The sequence below is a fragment of the Oryctolagus cuniculus genome, chromosome 13, assembly GCF_051225735.1.
Source record: "Oryctolagus cuniculus isolate XC-2025 breed Fujian yellow rabbit chromosome 13, ASM5122573v1, whole genome shotgun sequence".
In the NCBI taxonomy this organism is placed as follows: Eukaryota; Metazoa; Chordata; class Mammalia; order Lagomorpha; family Leporidae; genus Oryctolagus; species Oryctolagus cuniculus.
In genome coordinates, this window is record NC_142879.1 from 66,968,587 (window position 1) to 66,986,940 (window position 18,354).

The window sequence follows — 18,354 nt, forward strand, 5'->3', positions numbered from 1 at the left end:
TATGCTAAAGTGGCATATTTTGGGGTGACATATTCTGTAATGTTTCAGCATTAAATAAAATCTATAGTTTTTAAAGAAGAAAAGTAAATTTTTTTTTGACAGGCAGAGTTAGAGAGAGAAAGACAGAGAGAAAGGTCTTCTTTTTCCTTTGGTTAACCCCCCCCCCCCCCGCCCAAATGGCTGCTAAGACCGGCGCGCTGCACCGATCAGAAGCCAGGTGCTTCCTCCTGGTCTCCCATGTGGGTGCAGGGCCCAAGGACTTGGGCCATCCTCCACTGCCTTCCCGGGCCACAGCAGAGAGCTGGACTGGAAGAGGAGCAACAGGGACAGAATCCGGCACCCCAACCGGGACTAGAACCCGGGGTACCAGCGCTACAGGCAGAGGATTAGCCAAGTAAGCTGTGGCGCCGGCCGAAAAGTAAATTTTTTTTAAAGATTATTTATTTGAAAGGCAGAGTTACAGAGAGGGAAGGAGAGACAGACAGAGATCTTCCATCTGCTGGTTCACTCCCTAAATGGCCACAACAGTCAGGGTTCAGCTAGGCAGAAGCCAGAAGCCTGGAGCTTCTTCCAGGTCTCCTACATGAGTGCAGGGTCCCAGGCACTTGGGCCATTCTCTGCTGCTTACCCAGGCACATCAACAGGGAGCTGGATTGGAAGTAGAGCAGCTGGGACCTGAACTGGCGCCAATATGGGATACCAGCACTTCAGATTGCAGTTTAACCCACTATGCCACAATGCTGGCCTTGAAAAGTAAATATTTTTATCGCTAAAATATAGTCTTTATGCATTTGAAAATTGTATAAATGACACCCCAAAAAGCTGCAAATATTCTCTTTCTGAACACTGGTAATATTTGTGATAAATATGGTACCAAAATTAATATTGTCTTAAAAATCATTCTCCTGGGCCCGTGCTGTGAGTAGTGTATAAAGCCACCACTTGCAGTCCCGGTATCCCATATGGGCTCCAGTTCCAGTCCAAGCTGCTCCACTTCCAATCCAACTCTCTGCTATAGCCTGGGAAAGCAGTGTAAGATGGCTCAAGTCCTTGGGTCCCTGTGCCTGTGTTGGAAACCTGGAAGACACTCCTGGCTCCTAGTTTCAGATTGGCCCAACTCCAGCCATGGTGGCCATTTGGGGAGTGAACCAGCAGATGGAAGACTTGTGTCTCTCTCTCTCTGCCTCTGCCCCTCTGTAACTCCGCCTTTCAAATAAATAAATAAATAAATAAATCTATCTTTTAAAAAAAATTCTCCTTTTGCCACTCTCTCTGTTTCATAGTCTCATCTCTCAAAATTACTTTTCTCAACTCAATCAATCTCTTCTTGTTTTGGTAATTTCTTCCAGAGTTAGCTACTTCCATTGTAAGTGATGAAATGTGTTAAGTCTCCGCTTCAAATCTTAGCACTGCTTTGAGCAAGGTCATTCCCTTTACTGTAATTCAGAGTTAAACTTTGGATTCTTGGTTTTTATATTCCAGTTTCAGCAGTTTTCACTGTAGAAGTTATCTGAAGACAGTCTTCTATGTTCTAGAAGTGGTCTACAAACCAGGCTTTAGCTTCTCCAGGAACACTACAAGATGGATTTAGCTTAAATGTATATTAAACTAAGAGGCATTCCCTCAAATGAGTTTAAATGCATTTTATTTTTAGACAACCTACAAGACAAAATTTTTTCCTTGGCCGGCGCCGCGGCTCACTAGGCTAATCCTCCGCCTAGCGGCGCCGGCACACAGGGTTCTAGTCCTGGTCGGGGCGCCGGATTCTGTCCCGGTTGCCCCTCTTCCAGGCCAGCTCTCTGCTGTGGCCAGGGAGTGCAGTGGAGGATGGCCCGGGTGCTTGGGCCCTGCACCCCATGGGAGACCAGGAAAAAGCACCTGGCTCCTGGCTCCTGCCATCGGATCAGCGCGGTGCGCCAGCCGCGGCGGCCATTGGAGGGTGAACCAACGGCAAAAGGAAGACCTTTCTCTCTGTCTCTCTCTCTCACTGTCCACTCTGCCTGTCAAAAAAAAAAAAATTTTTTTTTCCTTAAAAACAATACCTCCACTCCAAGTTAATCATGGTTAAAATAAATGAAGAACTCAAAATAACATCAGTTGTGGATGACAAACAGCAGCCAGTTCTGACGAGCAGTGATAGAGCCAAAGTAATTGCCAATTTTGTTACCGTTTTTCCATTTCTAAATGATCCTTAAAGAAAGTCACAAATGGGGTCATACTATACTCACAGTAGTCCCTCAGAGCCACAGTGCCATCTGGACACATGTTGTCACTGATATAGAACTGGTAGTTTTTAAAAATAGCAAAGATGTCCTTGATTTGTCCCACAGCCTCTGGCATAAAAGGTTTTACTCTTTCCAGTCCCTGTTCTTCGAGTTTGCCTTGGATTGATTTTCTGTAATCTTTGATACACTGGTAGGCTTCTGCTGGGAAGCTGGTTTCCTGCAGGTGATGGTTCATGACAACACCAGTGATTACTGTGCTTTCTGAACAAGAAAATCATTAGTGTTACCCTCTGTCCTACTGACTATCTTCCCTTCCAACCTCCAGCCGAAATCTCCAGATCTCGTAAATTTTGGAGACCATCTCATCATAGCTGATGAGGTCCTGGTGGATAACCATGATGGTGGCTGGGAGGAGACAGCAGTGCTAGCTCAGCTGGACCTCAGAGTTCAGAGTCAGCGTGGTGCAGCCAGAGCAGCCCTCAGGGGTAAGAGGAGCAGGCAAAAAAAAAAAACAAAATTACTTTTTAAAGTCTACATATTGGGTCTGGTGTTGTGGCACAGTGGGTTAAGCCGCCATGTGTGAGGCCAACATCCCATATTGGAGTGCTGGCTTGAGAACCAGCTGCTCCACTTCCAATACAGCTTCCTGCTAATGTACCTAGGAGGTCAGCAGAAATTGGCCCAAGTACTCAGCTCCCTGCCTGTTGTGGGTAATTGGGGAGTGAACCAGCAAGTTGTTCTCTCTTTTCTTTCTCTGTCATTCTGACATCAAAGTAAATAAATAGATAAATAAAATCTATATTTTTTTTTCTAAAACAATCCATGTTTCTTAAATCCAAAGGGCATCTTTAATGGTAGATTTTGAAATACCGCTATGGTTACCTGCAGGGTGTGTACTCACATAGCAATGTGTACTTTGCATATATTTTTTTTCAATTTCTAGCTCCTCAAGATTCATGCTTGCTTTGGAGCATTGTCATATAAGATTCCAGAGGGCATGTGATGGTTATATGCTTCTTTTAACCAACAATATTGCCAACATTATTGAGGAATCACAAATCTTTCACTTGTCTGAAGTTCTCTGCCTTTAAGGAAATCCAAATGAGAAATGTTGACTATGCAGAGTTAGAAAGAGATAGAAATGAGTAGAATCATTTCCAGTGTTCCGTGAGGGAAGAGGGTATCTTAACAAATGCCTTGTGTCAAGTTTATGAGATGGATTCTCAATCTTATTTTGTCACATGAACTTCTTTTAATCCTGTTAAGCTTTCATTTCCTGTGTCAATCATGGTGTTTACAGGGTGGTTTAAGTCTCCAAAGCATTTTAAATTGCTAGTCAAGGGGTTGGCACTGTGGCATAGCAGGTAAAGCCAATGCCTGCAGTGCCGGCATCCTATATGGGCACTCATTGAGTCTCGGCTGCTCCACTTCCAATTCAGCTCTCTGCTAATGTGCCTGGGAAAGCAGTGGGAGATGGCCCAGGTCCTTGGGCCCCTGCACCCATGTGGGAGACTCAGAAAAAGTTCCAGGCTCCTGGCTTTGGATCAGCCCAGCTTCAGCTGTTGTAGCCATTTAAGGAGATGGGAAGGCCTGTCCACTCTCTGCCTCTGCCTCTCTGTAACTCTGCCTCTCAAATAAATAAATCTTAAAAACAAAAATTGTTAGCCAAAGCAATATTGCATGGTTTATATTGTAAATTAAGGGTGAGGGTGTGTTTTGGTTTGGTTTTGCTTTTTGCCTTTTCTGATCTTTACTCCTACTTGGATCCTTTATGTGGTTTTTAATAAAATTAAGGTAGATTTGTTGGATTTGATTAAGAAAAGTGTAGATAATATAGTAACAATTTTTTGCCATGTAATGTTTGTGCTATTATTTTATTTGAAAGGCAAAGAGACAGAAAGAGATGTCCCATTACTGGTTCACTCCCCAAATGCATGCAACAGCCAGGGCTGGGCCAGGCTGAAACCAGGAGCCCAGAACTCAGTCTAGATCTCCCACGTAAGTGGTAAGCACTCAAAAACGTGGAGAAAAATAAATTAAAAATCTTTTTTAAAAAAGAAAAGACCTAATCCAACTTGTTTCAATGAGGAGATTTTTGCTCAAAGTCATATTTAGCTTTTGGCAATCCTAGACAGCCATGCACTAGGGTTCCTAAATCTTTGTCTTTTGCTTTCTTCTCTAGAAGAAAAAAATCACCTTTATGACACAATTGCAAATAAAATAAATACACTCTATTCTCTGGCCCACTTAAAAAATCAATGTGGATAATTAAACAGGAAACAAAATGCAGTTTAGATATGAAAGAGAAACAAAACATTTCCAGCTGAATGAACGAGAAAAATATCTTACACTGTAATTGTTGGCACCAAGTTAATAGAAAGGGTACTCCAGCAAAGGAAGTTAATGAATAATGTTGCTATCTGCACCTGGATGAGAAGCCTGCTGCCTTGTAATAGAAGTGGGGATAAGGATTCATTATAGCTTCTATCACCTGTATTCTAATTGCATTTAGTAAATTGTCTTCCTGACTGTATTATGAGATTTATTAGAGCAAAAACAATATCGACGTTTTTCCTCCACACTGAGCGAAGTATCTGGTATATAGCAGGTATTCACTTTTTTTTTTTTTTTAATGAATGAGTGAATACATCTTCCCTTCTACCCAGTTAAGAACAAGACAGGGAGCCAGCGCTGTGGCATTGTGGGTAAAATCGCCGCCTGCAGTGCTGACATCCCATATGGGTGCTGGTTAGAGTTCCAGCTGCTCGACTTCTGATCCAGCTCTGCTGTGGCCTGGGAAAGTAGCGGAAGATGGCCCAAGTGCTTGGGCTCCTGCACCTGCATGGGAGACCCAGAAGAAGCTCCTGGCTCCTGGCTTGAATTGGCCCAGCTCTGGCCACTGTGGCCATCTGGGGAGTGAACCAGTGGATGGAAGACCTCTCTTCTCTCTCTCTTTCTCTCTCTCTCTCTCCCCCCCACCCCCCACCGCCTCTGGGTCTCTGTAACTCTGCCTTTCAAATTAAAAAAAAAAAAAAAAAGGCAAGACAGAAAAAAAGATAAAGAGGTATCTAACAATAAAAGGAAACTTGAGGAACTCTCCCTGTGGTATCCATTAGAAATAGATTCCGTGAGAGGTATGCTTTATTGCACTTTATTTTACTTCCAGTGTTTTTAGAGATGTGTTTTAATTTACAACTCATGTTGATTCAGTTGAGTTGGACGTGGATCAACCCCTCAAAGCACAAAATCCAGGCACTGTATTCAAGTAGAGGCAGAACCTCCACCAGACTCTGTTCACGCACTGAGTATCTCCCGGGGATAGCACTTGTGCTCAGGTGTTAAGCAATTTCTGATCAAAAGACAAATCTGCCTATTTATTGCCATTTCAAATTCTTGATGCCCTGAGAAATTTCAGGTGACAAAAAGATGACAATGGTCTAAAGCTCTGTGATAGTTCCATAAATACAGGTGGTCTTAACTTTTTTGTTTTATTAACTTTAAAAAAAATTTGAGAAACAGAGACATCGAAACAGAGAGAGAGACAAAGATAACGCTCCCAATTACTCACTAAATGTCCTTAATGTCTGGGGAAGCTGGGAGCCAGGTATTCAATCCAGGTCTTCCAGATAGGTGGCAGGGACCTGACTACTTGAACCACCACGTGCTGCCTCCCAGATCCACATTAGCAGGAAGCAGGAAGCAGGAGCTGGAGTCAGGACTTGAATCCAGGCACTCTGATGTGGGAGCATGGGAACCCTGATCTGAGTCTAACTGCTAGGTCAATCACCTGCCCATGTTTTAGCTCCACCCCCACTCCTGCATTGTCTTTCCCTTGAAAGAGTGAGCAGTGAAAATGTTACATCCTTCACAGCTAATCAGATGCCATCCTTGCCCCACTGCACTACAGCCTTCTGACCCTCTTAGCCTAGGTCTTTTCCCACCACTTTCTCAGCCTAGGTACTTTTCATGCTGACCATCCTGATTGCTTCCTCATTTTTCCTGGTCCTATGTATTACTGTGTGGTTGAATGTCTTCTGTGGACACAATGAAAATTTACCCTTGCGGTGGGTGTTGTGCTGCACTTGTGACGCATGCATCCCAAATCAGAGTGCAGGTTAGAGTCCCAGCTACTTCACTCAGGTACCTGAGAGGCAGCAGATGATGCTCAAGCGCTTGACTCCCTGCCACCTACGTGAGAGACCCAGATGGAATTCCGGCTCCTGACTTCAGCCTGGCCCATTGCCAGGTGTTGGTGAGCATTTGGGAAGTGAACCATCAAATGGAAGATTTCCTCTCTCTCTCTCTCTTCCCCCTTTCTTTGTCTTTCAAGTAAGTAAATCCTTCTTCAAAAGAAGAAAGAAAACCTCCATTTGTCTTCCTATGTTATATTTTGTTTTCATTCTTGTCCAAAGCCCTTTCTTTGTTCTCGCCTTTGGTCACTTTTCTGAACTATATGGTCACTACTATTTTCTCAATTTTTATGCTATTTGATTCCTTACTTACTTTTTAGTCTTCTGAAAATGTTCTTACTCCCTTGGACTCTTGCTTCTTTCCTGGCATTTTATATGACCGACACTTGTGCTTAGTTCTGAAGGTTGAAAAGATGGGTGAAAAGAGAAGTGGGATCTGGCTTGAGGCACATGCAGGCCTGTTGGGGCGACAACATCTTAACCCTGGCTCTATTCTTGGCTTTGAGGGAAACCAGGGCTCCTGGAGACTGACTAGTAGGAACCACATTCTTTAGAAATTTACATATAAACCAAAGCTCTAATGTGCTGAATGACAATCCTGGATATTTCTTTGCCTTGGCTAGGATCTCTATATGCCCAATGCAAGGCACTCCCTCTTCTGATAGCGAGGTCCATGGGAAACCGAGAAATCCAAAGGTTGCTTGGTGAACATGAAATGAGTGTATTGGCGCCAGCGCTGTGGCACAGTGGATAAAAGCCGCCGCCTGCAGTGCTGGCATCCCATATGGGCGCCAGTTCAAGTCCCGGCTGCTCTACATCTGACCCAGCTCTCTGCTATGGCCTGGGAAAGCATTAGAAGATGGCCCAAGTCCTTGGGCCCCTGCACCAACGTGGGAGACAGGGAAGAAGAACCTGGCTCCTGGCTTCATATTGGCGCAGCTCCACTGTGGCCATCTGGGGAGTGAACCAGCAGATGGAAGACCTCTCTCTCTCTCTCTCTCTCTCTCTCTCTGTGTGTGTGTGTGTGTGTGTGTGTAACTCTGCCTTTCAAATAAATAAATAAATCTTAAAAAAAAAAAAAAAAAGAAATGAGTGTATAAAGGCAAGGGTGATTTTGAGAGGTGTTTGACCCAGGTTCTGGGCAGCCTGATGATTCACAATTGCCTCTCAACACCCAGCAGTTGGTGCTGGATAAACACAGCCAACTCTGGGCCTCTGACTTCCTTTCCTCCCCTGGCTTGGCTATTGCCTTCCTGAGCACAAGGTCAGCCCCAACAGGGCACAGCACAAAGACTGGGATTTTGCTGATAAAAGTACAGTCAGGCTCGTATCCCTGGGGTTGTTTCCAGGGCACTGTGAGTGGAGTATTGGGTGCTTCCAAGATCTTCCACCACACATCTATGCACTCAGTCCCCCTGATTTACTCCCACTGTGGTCAAATATACTCACTATGTGTATGGATTTTTTGTTATTTTTAGAGAGCAATCTTATTTCCCTTATTTTAGTTTTTGGCTTTCACCTTGATAGATTATCATGTACCAATATCATCCTCTCCTGTAATTGTAAAAGAACAATAAATAATAGCTTGTTGTTTTAGTAAAATGTACACACTGTGAAATTACTGCAAAGAATGAGGAGTTGCCAAGTTGTTTGCTAAGGCCATTGCCTCATTCCTTGAATACTAACAAGGTGGGGTGGTACTGAGAAAGAGCACACTCTGACCTAGGTTAGAATTCTGACTCCTCTACTCATACTGGGAGGTGCTGGGTGATTACTTGACTTTTTCTATTTTTAGAATTTTTTTTATTTGAAAGGCAGAGTCATACACACACACAGAGAGACAGAGACTGAGAGAAAGAGAGAGATCTTTCATCTGCTGCTTCACTTCCTAAATGGCTGCAATAGGCCAGGGCTGGACCAGACTCAAGCTAGGAGCCAGGAACTCAATCCAGGTCTCCTATAGGGATGGCAGGAACTCAAGCACATGTACTATCTTCCCCTGCTTTCCCAGGCACATCAGCAGGGAGCTGGATTGGAAGCTGAGCAGCTGGAGCTCAAACTTGTGCACTGATATGGGATGCTAGTGTCACAGGCAGTAGCTTATCCCACTATGCCACATTGCCTGCGCCTATACTTAATCTTTTCTTTCTTTTTTTTTTTTTTTTTAAGATTTTACTTATTTATTTGACAGCTAGAGTTATAGACAGTGAGAGAGAGGGGACAGGTCTTTCTTCATTGGTTCACTCTCCAAATGGCTGCAACGGCTGGAGCTGTGCAGATCCGAAGCCAGGAGCTAGGAGCTTTCTCCCAGGCTCCCATGCAGGTGGCAGGGCCCAAGCATTTGGGCCATCCTCCACTGCTATCCCACGCCACAGCAGAGAACTGGACTGGAAGAGGAGTGGCTGGGACTAGAACCGGCGCCCACATGGGATGCTGGCACCGCAGGTGGAGGATTAACCTAGTGAGCCATGGCGCCGGCCCCATGCTTAATCTTTTCTAAGTCAGTGCTACTCCAGGTGTGGTCTTCAAACTATCTGGACAGGTCTGCAAAGGAGATGAAGAAGTGGTACAGAATGTCAAGTCACCTGTTGCACTAAGCACACTATTTAGTTCAGCTGACTTTTTTTTATTTCCTGAGTAAAACTTTCTCAATGAAGGAAGCAGCTGCATTCTCACTTAGACTCATTATCATTAAGATGGGGGAAGTGGTACTGTGGTGCAGCAGGTAAAGCTGCCGGCTGAGACACCAGCATCCCATATGGGCACCGGTTCTAGTCCCAGCTGCTCCACTTCTGACCCAGCTCCCTGCTAATGGCCTGGGAAATGCAGTAGAAGATGGCCCAGGTGTTTGGGCCCCTGCACCCACGTGGGAAACTCGGATGAAGCTCTTGGCTTCGGCCTGGCCCAGTGCTGGCCATTGCGGCCATCTGGGGGAATTAACCAGCAGATGGAAGACCTCTCTGTATAACTCTGACTTTCTAAGTAAATAAATATCTATAAAAAATTTGGAAAATAATACAAATTTTATAGGGTTGCTATTATCAGGATAAAATTAATGGTGATGATGTATGCAAAATGCCTGGCATGCTAGATGTACAATAAATAGTTGTTTGTTGCTGTTTGATGATTTTAAAAAAAATTTATTCATTTGAGGGCCAGAGAGAGCGAGAGAGAGAGTGAGCTCCCATACAGTGGTGCACCCCCCAAATGTATGCAACAACTGGGACTGGGCTGGACAAGGAGCCAGGTACCAGGAACTCAATCTATGTGGGTGGTGAGAAGCCAGGCACTTGAATCATCATTGCTGTTTCCCAGTTTCCACATTATCAGGAAGCTGAAGTCAGGAGCTGGAGCTGAGGGTCAGATCCAAGTATTCCAATATGGGATGTGGGTGTCCCAGTCAGATTCTTTGTTTTTTGTTTTTTGACAGGCAGAGTGGATAGTGAGAGAGAGACAGACAGAAAGGTCTTCCTTTGCCGTTGGTTCACCCTCCAATGGCCGCCACGGCTGGCACATTGCGGCCGGCGTACCTCGCTGATCCAAAGGCAGGAGCCAGGTGCTTCTCCTGGTTTCCCATGGGGTGCAGGGCCCAAGCCCAGTCAGATTCTTAACCTTGTAGGCCAGACACACATGCTTGTTATTGTTGTGTTAAAGCTCTACTTGTTTATTTATTTATTTGAAAGGCAGAGTGACAGTGAGAGAAGGAGAGAGGAGAGAAAGAGAGTAAGAGAGAGAGAGAGAATCTTCTGTCCATTGGTTCCCTCCCCAAATGCCCATAACAGCCAGGCTGGGCCAGGCTGAAGCCGGGAGCCTGGAACTCCATTCGGGTCTCCCACAGGAGTGTCAGGTACCCAAATACTTGAACCATCATAAGCTGCCTCTGAGGCACATTAGCAGGAAGCTATACCCTAAGTGCTGAGTAGCTGGGACCTGAACCAGGCACTCAGGATTGGGATGCTGGCATCTCAAGCAGGGTTTAACACACCACAACACCCACCCTTTGTGGTTGTTTTTGTCAGTTTCTGCTGCACCAGTGAGCACTAAGAGAAAACTTTCCCAGAAAGTATAAAACTGGCAACAGGCTCAGAAAAGGCAAAAGCAGCAAGGGGCCAAGGGTTTCACATACAGCTGTTCACCTCATTATTCTGAAGATTCCATGCCTGTCTAAGCATCTATTCTCCTCTATAAATTGGCATAATAGTGCTGCCCTGTAGAGCTATTACAAGACCTAAATTGCATGCTCTGTGTAAAATACCTAGAACAGGGCAAGACACAGAGCAGGTGTTCATTGAATATTAGTTTTCTTCCTTCTCTTTCAGCAGCATTAAGGACATTTGCGAGAGTATTTGCATATTTTGGGGAACAGTAAACATATGCAAGTTTTCTAACAGTAACAACTCCAGAATTTCAGAAAATACTTGAAGGTAGGGGTAGGGCAGCTGAAGGACTGTGCAGGTAAGAGTTGCTGCTCCTCCGCACGCGGAGGAGCCGCACCAGACCGGACGCTTGTTGTTCCCTTTTTTTACAAGTCCTTTCTATAGTAAAGTAAGAATAAGTAAACAGCAAACTCCCAAAGCAAGAATGAGTAGAGAGAAATGAGAAAGAACAAAGTAACGAACTTCCCCGCGAACTCTCCAACGCACTCTCCAACCAACCCACACCACCATGCCGTCTCTCTCCTCCTATATAGTCCTCTCCACCAATCCGTGCTCTGCTACCCACACGCCGAGCGTGCCGCTCTCCTCCAATCAGGAGCGGCTCTTGCAGCTTGTCAAGTTGGTGAGAGGCAGCTGGGTAGAAGCTGTACGCTCCTCTCCCAGCGCCACATTGTGGGAGAGCAGATGCATAGAATAAGTCTTAATTCCAGTAACAGTATAGTCCGAGTTGCTCCCCACAACAGTAAGAAAAGAAATACCACGGCAGAGTCCTTTCCTTCAGTCGATTTTGGGAGAGAATTTTGAGCTCTGGCCCAGTCTGTTCATGTTGGACCTAGTGACATAAGCCTCCTAAAGAGCTCTCTTTCTGGAACTCTGGGCTTGCCCTCCTCACTGAGCTGAATGTTCTCCTCCCCACTGCTTCTCCAGAGTGCCTGCTCCTTCGCATTCCTCAAAGGTCCCCCACTTTCCCACGCCCTCTCACCGTCGAGTCTGTGCTTAGTGGGACTTTGTCATACACACTCATCCTTCTAGTGTTCTTGGTTCCAGGACATCCAAGGATTTCAAAATCTTCGGATGCTCAAGTCAGTTTCATAAAATGCCATCATACACACATCCTCCTGTATGCTCTATGATCTTATTTTAAATGTTTTCTTTGTTTACTAGAGAGGGAGAGAGAGAGAGAGAGAGAGAGAGAGAGAGAGAGGAAAGCCCCCATCTGCTGGCCCACTCCCCAAATGTGTGCAATAGCCAGGGCTGGGCTGGTTCAAAACCAGTAGCCAGGAACTCAATCCAGGTCTCCCTCATGGATGGCAGGGATCCAACTACTTTAGTCATCATTGCAGCTTCCTGGGGTTTGCAATACCAGAAAGCTGGAGTCAGTGGCTGGAATCAGGTCTCCAACTCCAATTCTGATGTAAGCAGGTGTCTTAACCATTGTCTTGACTGCTAGGATAAACACCCCTCCACATATACTTTCAAAAATCTCCAGATTGCTTGCAATAGTTGGTACAATGGGGCCGGCACTGTGGCATAGCGAGTAAAGTTGCTGCCTGCAGTGCCTGCAACCCATATGGGCGCCGGTTCAAGTCCTGGCTGCTCCACTTCCGATTCAACTCTCTGCTGTGGCCTGGGAAGGCAGTCGAAGATGGCCCAAGTCCTTGGGCCCCTGCACCCATGTGGGAGATCCAGAAGAAGCTCCTGGCTTCAGATCAGCACAGCTCTGGCCACTGCAGCCAATTAGGGAGTGAACCAGCTTCTCCTCTCTCTGTGTAATTCTGCTTTTCAAATAAATAAATAAATCTTAAAAAAAGAGAAAGGTCTGTAGTTCAAAAAAAAAGTGTTACATAAAAATATATTTGGTACAACATAAATACTATGTAAATATTTATTATACTGCATTGTTTAGGGAATAATTACAAGAAGTCTTTACATGTTCGGTGCAGATGAAATATTCATTTTTCTTTTCTTTCTTTTTTTTTTTTTTTGACAGGCAGAGTTAGACAGTGAGAGAGAGACACACAGAGGGAAAGGTCTTCCTTTGATTGGTTCACCCCTCAAATGGCTGCTACGCCAGTGCACTGCACTGATCTGAAGCCAGGAGAAGCCAGGTGCTTCCTCCTGGTCTCCCATGCAGGTGCAGGGCCCAAGCACTTGGGCCATCCTCCACTGCACTCCTGGGCCACAGCACAGAGCTGGACTGGAAGAGGAGCAACCAGGACAGAATACAGCACCCCAACTGGGACTAGAACCTGGAGTGTCAGCGCCACAGGTGGAGGATTAGCCTAGTGAGCGCTGGCCATAGATGAAATATTTTTCAAAAATTTTAAATATTTCCTTTAAAAATCTTGTTTTAGAAAGATCTATTTCGTTTATTTGAAAGACAGAGGGACAAATAGAGAGGGAGAGACAGAAGGAGAGAGATCTTCCATCTGCTGGTTCCCTCCTCCAAATGGCCACAACTGCTGAGGGTCAGCCAGGCCGAAGTCAGGAAACTGGAACGCCACCTCCGTCTCCCACATGGGTGGCAGAGGCCCAAGTACCTGAGTCATGTGCTGCAGCTTTTCCAGACACATTAGCCTGGAGCTGGATCAGAATTACAGCAGCTGGGACTTGAACCAATATAGGATGGCCAGCATCGAATCTGCTGCAACACAGCACTGGCTCTGATTTTCCAAATAGTTTTGATCCAAGGCCAGTTGAATCTGCATCCCAAGGGTAGGGAGGGCCATCTACATCATCTTGTTCACACTGCAAACAAATGAAAAAGACTAGTTGCTTCTGTATTACACAGCATGACCATCAATTGTCTCCTAATAATTGTATGTGTGTCTTTAAATATATAGAGAGTTTACAACATTAAAATTCATAGGCAATTAATTGAGCTTTAGAATTTACTGCTTCAGTAATGTTTCTTTATCTCACGCTACAGAAAGAACTAGTATTTGTGTTTTATTTTTAAAATGAACGTCCCTGGCCGGCGCCACGGCTCACTAGGCTAATCCTCCGCCTTGCGGTGCCAGCACACCGGGTTCTAGTCCCAGTTGGGGCGCCGGATTCTGTCCCGGGTGCCCCTCTTCCAGGCCAGCTCTCTGCTGTGGCCAGGGAGTGCAGTGGAGGATGGCCCAAGTGCTTGGGCCCTGCACCCCATGGGAGACCAGGGTAAGTACCTGGCTCCTGCCATCGGATCAGCGCGGTGCACCGGCCGCAGCGGCCATTGGAGGGTGAACCAACGGCAAAGGAAGACCTTTCTCTCTGTCTCTCTCTCTCTCTCACTGTCCACTCTGCCTGTCAAATAAATAAATAAAAATGACCTAAATGAAAGATCTCTATGAGAGAGATCCCGGCAGAAAGAACAGGCCATCAAAGAAGGAGGTACCTTTCTCTGAAGGGAGGAGAGAACTTCCACTTTGATTATGGCCTTGTCCAAATAAGATCAGAGTTGATGAACTCAAGAGGCTTCCATAGCCTTGGCAGTTCATGACAAGACCGTCGGGTGATTACTGATGTCATAAATAAGAGTGCCAATTGTTAAATCAACAACAGGAGTCACTGTGCACTTACTCTGAATGTAGGATCTCTGTCCTTAATGTGTTGTACTATGCGAATTAACAGTAAAACTACTCTTTAATCAGTACTTTATACTTTGTGTTTCTGTGTGGGTGCAAACTGTTGAAATCTTAGTATATAAGAAGTTGATCTTCTGTATATAAAAATAATTGAAAATGAATCTTAATGAAGAATGGGATTGGAGAGGGAGTAGGAGATGGGATGGTTTGCAGGTGGGAGAGTGGTTATGGGGGGAAAACCGCTATAATTCAAAAGTAGTACTTTTGATATTTATATTTATTAAAGTTTTCTAAAAAAATGTGTCCCCATTTTACAAAATAGAATCATCTGATGCTGAAGTTGTATACTAGATTTCAGTTACTGAAAGCCAAATGTGTATATCTCATAAAAGGAGGATATGATCACACACTTTTCTCTGGTCATCACCTGCTTGTACTCTTGTACTTTATTATTTGTGAGCTTTTAGAAGGACAAAGTTGGTGTATTCTTACCAAGGCCAAGCTTTAATACAAGACTAGGTCAAGCTCTTGAGTGTTCTGAATATAACTGCTGATGAGATTCAGTTTTTCTATCCCTTGTGATTAGACACAATCCTTGTCGCTCCCCCTCTTCGCGGAGGAACGACACTAAACCCTGCCTAGGCTTCATATCCGAGTCACAGCACCATTATGTCGCTCCCCGTCTTCGTGGAGGAACGACACAGGACCCTGCGCTGTTCTTTTGTCTGCTCGGCCCTCCCCGGGTTTGCTGCTGGTTCTTCCCGGGTTGGCTACCGACCCTTCCACCTCCGTGGAAGGGCGGTTCCCCCTGCCACTTTCCCCACTTCCGCGGGGGAGCGGCACACCGCCGGCCGGCTCTCTCGGGGGCTGCACAGGTGTTCCTTCAGATAGATGTTCCTGGTGCATGCTGTCTTTCTCCTCCTTTATAGTCCTCTTCCACCAATCCCAACTCTGCTGCCCACACGCCGAGTACGCTGCTCTCCTCCAATCAGACGCAGGTCCTACAGTTTATTGGTTGAACTGGAGGCAGCTGATTAGAAGCTGTTTCCTCCTCTCCCAGCGCCATATTGTGGGAGAGCAGATGCATAGAATAAGTCTTAATTCCAGTAACTTAGTCTAGTCCGAGTTGCTCCCAGTTGCTCCCCACAAATCCTTTTTTTTTTTTTTTTTTTTTAATTTGACAGAGTTAGACAGTGGCCAGAGTACACCGATCCAGAGCCAGGAGCCAGGTGCCTCTTCCTGGTCTCCAAGCACTTGGGCCATCCTCCACTGCCTTCCAGAGCAGAGAGCCGGACTGGAAGAGGAGCAACTGGGACTAGAACCTGGTGCCCATGTGGGATGCTGGTGCCGCAGGCGGAGGATTTACTAAGTGAGCCATGGCGCCAGCCCCAGACACAATCCTTTTAAATTAACACATCCAATACAAAAAAAAGATGAAAATTACAGAGATTTGCAAGGATTATCGACATTTTATTGTTCTGTCATTTCCTGGTTAAATAGCTTTGAGCAAGTTACTTAAATCACTCCACATCTTAGTTTTTCCTAAATACAAAAAGATTCAGTTTTATCCTCAGAGGATTATTATGAAAACTAAATGAGTTAACATCTATAAACTACTTAGAACTGTGCTTGGCATTTAGTATGCTCACTGCAGATGTAAAAATATTAAACAAAACTAGTTTCTTCAGTCATGTCCCTTACTTAGGATCAACCCTCATAATACAAATAATAAATCCAAGTCTTTTAAATTTTTAAAAAATATTTATTTATTTGAAAGGCAGGATTAGAGACAAAGAGGGCGGGACAGAGGGAGGTCTTCCATCCCCTGGTTCACTCCTCAAATGGCCGCAACGGCTGGAGCTAGGCAAGGACCCAGGAGCTTCTTCCAGGTTCTCCCATGCAAGCGCAGGGGCCCAAGCTGTTGGGCCATCTTTCACTGCTTTCCCAGGCCATAGCAAGGAGCTGGATCAGAAGTGGAACAGCCAGTGTCAACTTTGGATGCTGGCACTACAATGGCTTTACCTGCTATGCCACAACACCAGTCCCTGTTTTTGAAAATGTAATTGATTTTCATTTATTTGAAAACCAGAGACAGATGAGAGAGATTTCCTATCTGCTGGTTCACTCCCCAAATGCCTGCAATCGCTGGAACTGGGCCAAGCTAATGCCAGAGCCCAGAACTCAGTTTGGCTCTCCCACGTCAGTGGCAAATATCCAAGAACTTGAGCCATCACCTGCTGCTTCCCAGGGTACACACTGGAATCTGAAGTAGAGCCAGGATTTGAACCCAGGCACTCTGACATGTGATATAGGCATTTCAATCAGCATCTACATTATTAGACTAAACATATATCCTTGTTTTTGCCTTTTTAATTAGACAAAGAATATTAAAATTACAAGTTTCTCTAAAGTTTTGTTTGTGTCTCTGTCACATACTAGATACCCAATGAGTATCTGTTGAACGAAAGTAGATTAAATAAGTGATGTTATGCTTCTTTTATTTTCCATGTTTATTTCACCTTTTTCACTCTAACAATATGCAGCAACTTGCTTTGGGAAATTATTGCCTTTCTCAGTCACACAGAAGGAGACCTAGCAAAAGGCTATCATGATACAAGGATGGTTCTTTAGAAGGGCTTGTCCCCAGCACCATTCTCCAAGGGGTCCCAATAATCAGGTTGTTTCACACTCCTAGGATCTTGGTTTGCTCTACTGTCTAAATATTTCCTTGTCATATGCCAAATCCCAGGCTTACTTTGGAGGGAGGCTTAAGGAACATGAGCAGATTCTAGTATATTTAAATGGTTAACATGATGTTCCTAGCTGTTGTTTTATTCATTAATGAATTCTGGAAGGTCATCAAAAAATTGTAAATTTGGACTTAGATGATGATTATTTAAAAAAATATACAGAATATCCTTGGTAATAAAAATAAAGCAAGCTGCAATTCGGGGTTAAGTTGGAGCATATGGGACTCCAGATGTCCTTAGAGGGCAGCCATTCAGAAGTTCATAAATCCCTGAATCCTCCTCTGTGCCATCCTTAGAACAACTGTTGCTGAGTACAGAACACTGGCACATGAATGGACAGATGACCGCAACTTGTCCTTCTCTGGCCAGGCACTCTTGCCAGTCAGGCCAGCCCTCAAGACACAGAAAGAGCTTGTCCTGAATTTCCCCGAGGGCCAAGAGTGCTAAGAACTGTTCAACCAGGAGAACAAAACCCCGAGTACTGGTGCACGTTCCCCAGCCACACAGCCCAGCAACACAAATCCCAGGCCAGGGACAGGCGATGCCTGCTGGCTGCTTTGGGAGAAAGGGTCCAAACCCACCTGTTTCACCTTTGCTGAGGTTCAGCCTTAGTGACTGGAGAAGATGTGCTGCCCTTCCAGTGCCATAAGACTGACCTCTAGACTGGCAGTCATTCTTACACAAAGGTTACATGCATGGGTCTTCAAAAAGTTCATGGAGGATGCATAATATGAAACACTTTGCATGGGTTTCACATCTTTCTTTGCAACAGAATTGAAAAAAGAATGTCTTCTTATTCCAGAGAAACTCCAAAAGGGCATTTTTTTAGTTTTATTTATTTTATAAAAGGTTTATTTATTTGAAAGACAAAGTGGCATAGAAAGAGGGAGAAACAGAGAGAAATCTTCTAGGCACTGGTTCATTCCCCAAATTCCTACAATATCCAAGGTTGGTCCAAGTTGAAGCCAGAAGCCTGGAACTAGATCTGGACTTCTCATGTAGGTGGTAGGGATCCAAGTACTAGGACCATCATCCACTGCTTCCCAGGTGCATTAGCAGGAAACTGGGTCAGAAGTGAAGCAACCAGGACTCCATCCAAACCAGCACTCTGATATGGAATACTGGCATCTGAAGCAGCAGCTTAACCTGCTGCACCACAACTCCCATCCCAGTCGCATTTTTTATAACTTGCCCTTTTGCTTACAAAGTGCAACATCTCTGTGCCAATGACACAGGAAGGTAGCAGCCAGATGGTCTTCACTTTCCCTTGCAGAGCAGTCTGACAGTAGGTGATGGATAGAGAGTATTTTCCTTGACAGCAAGACAATCTCTGCGGCAGCTGCATCAGCTTTTGTAGCAGTGGCTAGATATCCTGGCAGGTTGTTATCTTCATGAGACAATCAATTTCACTGCACCTCAATCCGTGTAAGTACATCAGGTTATATGTTTCACAATGGACTCTGAAA

General features: G+C 45.0%; 2 protein-coding genes across 12 annotated transcripts in view; both read right to left on the reverse strand.

Annotated features, from left to right (window-relative positions):
* Window positions 1–2,163: 2,163 nt before the first annotated feature.
* On the reverse strand, window positions 2,164–2,622 carry LOC138844990 (translationally-controlled tumor protein-like). Its single transcript, XM_089311256.1, has 2 exons — window positions 2,545–2,622; window positions 2,164–2,442 (listed from the first exon to the last, which is right to left on the reverse strand). The coding sequence occupies exons 1-2, from the start codon at window positions 2,620–2,622 to the stop codon at window positions 2,164–2,166; spliced, it is 357 nt and encodes a 118-aa protein (XP_089167382.1).
* A 12,968-nt stretch (window positions 2,623–15,590) lies between these two features.
* The window catches only part of ANKRD16 (ankyrin repeat domain 16), a 43,296-nt gene continuing 40,532 nt past the window's right edge, over window positions 15,591–18,354 (reverse strand). For 10 of the 11 annotated variants that reach the window (XR_016219074.1, XR_016219072.1, XR_016219071.1 and 7 more), the window contains one exon: window positions 17,709–18,348. Coding sequence is in view for 4 of the 11 variants with exons in the window: in XM_089311691.1 (XP_089167817.1) it covers window positions 18,323–18,348 (26 nt within the window). In the remaining 7 variants the exon portion in view is untranslated. Of the gene's footprint in view, window positions 16,101–17,708; window positions 18,349–18,354 lie in introns of those variants that run through there. The other variant, XM_089311690.1, reaches the window with a different exon arrangement.